Below are 3,540 nucleotides of genomic sequence, written 5' to 3' on the forward strand. Positions count from 1 at the left end.
GAGCCTGTGCTCCGCAACGGGAGAGGCCACAACAGTGAGAGGCCCGCGTACCGCAAAAAAATAAAACTCTCCAAAGGTCGACTTAAGGCCCATATGCTTAACAAATATTTAAAAAATCCTGCTAATAGAACTACCAAGGGAAATTTCAAAAGAATGTGATAGTTTCCATGACAAAACTCTAACACTAGAGACTCAATTCATCGCTCAGCACATGTAAATAATTTTCCTTTCAATTTGATGGGCGCTAACTCTTCTTTCCTGTTAGAACGGAGCTACCACGATATAGTGCAAATCTGGTCTGTAAAATCCTGCCTGGGCTCGTTCCTAAATTATTCCCACGGATGCAGCATTCCACCTGCTCTGGGTCAGAAAGTTTAGGAGATGCAGACTCTTCTCGGCTGCAGTGATCTGTGTCAGTTCAGAAAACACCCTCGACATGAAGTTCCCAAGGTTTTTCAGGCTTTATAGGGACCATGAGAATAACCCAATTCAGTAAGGCTCTCGGAGACGACCCCAGGAGCTGACTGCCGGAAGCAGGGGGCCTCCCTCCCAGAAAAGCCAAGTAGGGATGGGCCCTGGGGCAAAGAAGCAAGTACCGGTTCCTTCCTGGGGTGTGCACGCGCAGTCGGCCCCCAGCTCCGCCGACACCTCCACAGCCCGCTGCAGCAGGTAGCGCGCCCGCTTGCGCGTCAGGGCGTCCTCGGCCCGGGTCAGCCCCGCCTGCACCGTCCTCCAGAAGCTCCAGCAGCGCCGGGCGTCCGGGCCCGCCTCGCGCGCCGCGGCTGCGCGTTCCGCGCCGGGGTCGGGCAGCAGCTTCTCCGCCAGGGCGCTAAGCACCAGCAGCTTCGGCCCGACACGGCCCGGCCCCTCGGGCGCCCCGGGGGCGACCAGCCCGCCCCACACGGCCCGCAGCGCCGCCCCGCCGCACCGGCCCAGCGCCGGCAGCAGCCGCCCGGCCACCAGCGCCGCCGCGCCCTCGGCGGGCCCCGCCTCGTCCCCGCCTAGCGCCAGGGCGAGGGCGGCCCGCGCCACCCGCTCCAGCAGCGGCGCGTCCTCGCGGGGCCGCAGGCAAGGCCCCACGGCCGCCAGCACCTCCACGGCCGCCTCGGCGGCCCCGTCGAGGCCGGGTGCGGGGCCCGCGGCGCGCAGGTCGCGCCGCGCCTCCTCGGCCCCGTCGAGGCCGGGTGCGGGGCCCGCGGCGAGCAGGTCGCGCAGCGCCTCCTCGGCCAGCGCGGCCGCCAGCTGCGGGCCCCCGGCGAGGCGGGCGCACGAGCGCAGGGCCGCGCCCGCCGCTCTCAGCACGCGCCGGCGCTGGGGGGCCGCTGGGCCGGTGTCCGCGCCGCCCGCGGGGCGCCCGCGCAGGCCCCGCAGCAGCGGCACCAGGTACCCGGCGGCAACCTCGCGCGCCGCCTCCGGGAGCGCGCCCGCGCCGCCGCCGCGCGCCTCCTCGTCCTCCAGTCTCTGCAGAAGAAAGCGCAGCGTCTCCACGCGCTCCGCGGACGCCTCCTCGCAGCACAGCGCCCCAAGCAGGACCCGGGGGTCCCGGCTCTGCGAGAGCAGCGCTTCCGCTAGCACGCACTCCATTTGCCCCGCGCGCCGCCGACCCCGAGCGCCCATGGGAAGGCGCCGGCGTGCGCTAGTGCGTGCGCGTGCACGGTGGGCCCGGGCGCGCGCCCTCAGGTAGGGGGCTTGCAGCCCTGCCCTAGTCACGCTAGGCGCGCTTTGGGCAGGTCTCACCGGAACTGCCTTGGATCTGATCCTCTCGCTTACCCCTTACTTTTGTAAGGGGAAAAGAGGCCCTCGTTAAACGTTAATGTCGTATCTATACCAACTCCATCGATTCCTAATTGGAGATTGGCCTACCCGAGGGCTTTAAATCATTTCAGGCGTGCCTGTGAGGATGGGCCAGAGGTACGCCAGGAAGGTGTACTCACGATCACCTAGAAGCTCTTTTCTCAAAAAGGTGCAGCGTGGCACCACCCACACAGACTGACACAGTGGGTCCGAAATGGGTTCCCGACATCTGCGTAAAAAATAAATAACGAAAACCCAAGAATGAGGTAGAGGCCCTGAAAAGTACTCTAGCTGTGAGCAAGGGATAGGGCTGAAAACGAGATACCCACCACGACGCTGGCAGTGAAATGCCCAAGCGGACTCTTGCGTGCAGCCCTTCGCTCACAATGCTTATGCTGTCACGTGTAGTCCCCCAAATAGTCCACGTGTCTGTATATCTGACAGCATCTACTGCTAAGTATGGAAACAGAAACCTCACCTTAGCATGCACGGTACTGGTTTGGTTTCTAGCGCGATCCTAGGCGAACTGAATCAGTGATGTGGGTTTTCACTTTGCCTTCAACCATAGAGATCTCTCCCTTAGTCCATGGAGAAGTCACAATCTCACCTTCAAAGAGTTTGATGTGTAACAAACATAATGGATAAAGTGTAATTTAAAGTTATTTAAGTTTATTTTATGTAATTTTAAATTTAATTTTTAGGTTTTTGGTTTTATATAATTTAAAGTTATTTACAGTTATCTGACATCATATATGCAAGATTTTTTTCCGTATTTCAGGGTCATTCAGTTTTCCATTGACAGATGCGTAGAGGATTCAGTTGTAAACGTACTTAGAATCTGTCAGTAAATATCCATTGTCTTCAACATTTAATGTGCCAATAAACATCAGTTTCCTTCAACATATATTCTTCATATATGTATCAAACAAAAATATGCAAATGTCTTGAGCAGACTCTTAACAAATGAAGATATGCAAATGTAAGCATCTGAAAAGGTATGAGTATCATTATTCCTTAGAGAAATGCAAATTAAACCCTCCAAGAAATACCACTTCACACCCATCAGAATGGCTAAAATTTCAAAGACTGGAAACACCAAATGGCTGTTGAGGATTTCCTTTTCTTGAAACTCTGTCTTCCTCTAGTTTTCATCACATAGCTTCTTCCTGTTTTTTTCTTTTTCCTGTTTCCCCAGCTGTTTCTTCTCCATCTCTTTGGGGGAAGAATCCTCTTTCTCTTCCTGACCTGACCTGTTCATATGGATGTTTCCAGAATTACAGCTTCAGATCCCTGCCTGTTCTTCTCACTCTAAATTTTCCCTGAATAACTTCATTAAAACTATAGATTCAACTACGATTTACATGCTAATGATGAAAAAAATCTAGATCTCCTGCACAGATCTCTCTCCCAAACTGCAAACTTATCTACCTACTGCCTACCAGATGTCTCCATTGAATATCACTCAGGGCATCATTCTCAATCTCCACTTTTATGAAGGTCACCTCACTATCTTCATTTCCCCATCATCATTACTGCACCCCCCCTACCACCAATATACTTCTTCCCAGGTATTTCCTATTTAGGGGAATGGCTGTCGCTCACTGAGTTGCCCAAGTCAAAAAACCTGGGAGCCAATATGTTACAAAACCAACCTTGGGTCCCCTTGCCTGCGTGCAGCAAAGTCATTCTCCTGACACAGGGTGTGGTGAAGGAAAGTGCAGCATTTACTGCAGGGCGTCAAGTAAG

General features: G+C 55.0%; 1 protein-coding gene across 1 annotated transcript in view; it reads right to left on the reverse strand.

Annotated features, from left to right (window-relative positions):
- The window catches only part of TARBP1 (TAR (HIV-1) RNA binding protein 1), a 73,485-nt gene extending 71,837 nt beyond the window's left edge, over positions 1-1,648 (reverse strand). The window contains exon 1 of the mRNA XM_024115636.3: positions 597-1,648. Coding sequence (XP_023971404.2) covers positions 597-1,617 — 1,021 coding nt within the window. The 5' untranslated portion in view covers positions 1,618-1,648. The remainder of the gene's footprint in view (positions 1-596) is intronic.
- Between the last annotated feature and the right edge of the window lie 1,892 nt (positions 1,649-3,540).

This window comes from Physeter macrocephalus, chromosome 20 (assembly GCF_002837175.3).
Source record: "Physeter macrocephalus isolate SW-GA chromosome 20, ASM283717v5, whole genome shotgun sequence".
NCBI lineage: Eukaryota > Metazoa > Chordata > Mammalia > Artiodactyla > Physeteridae > Physeter > Physeter macrocephalus.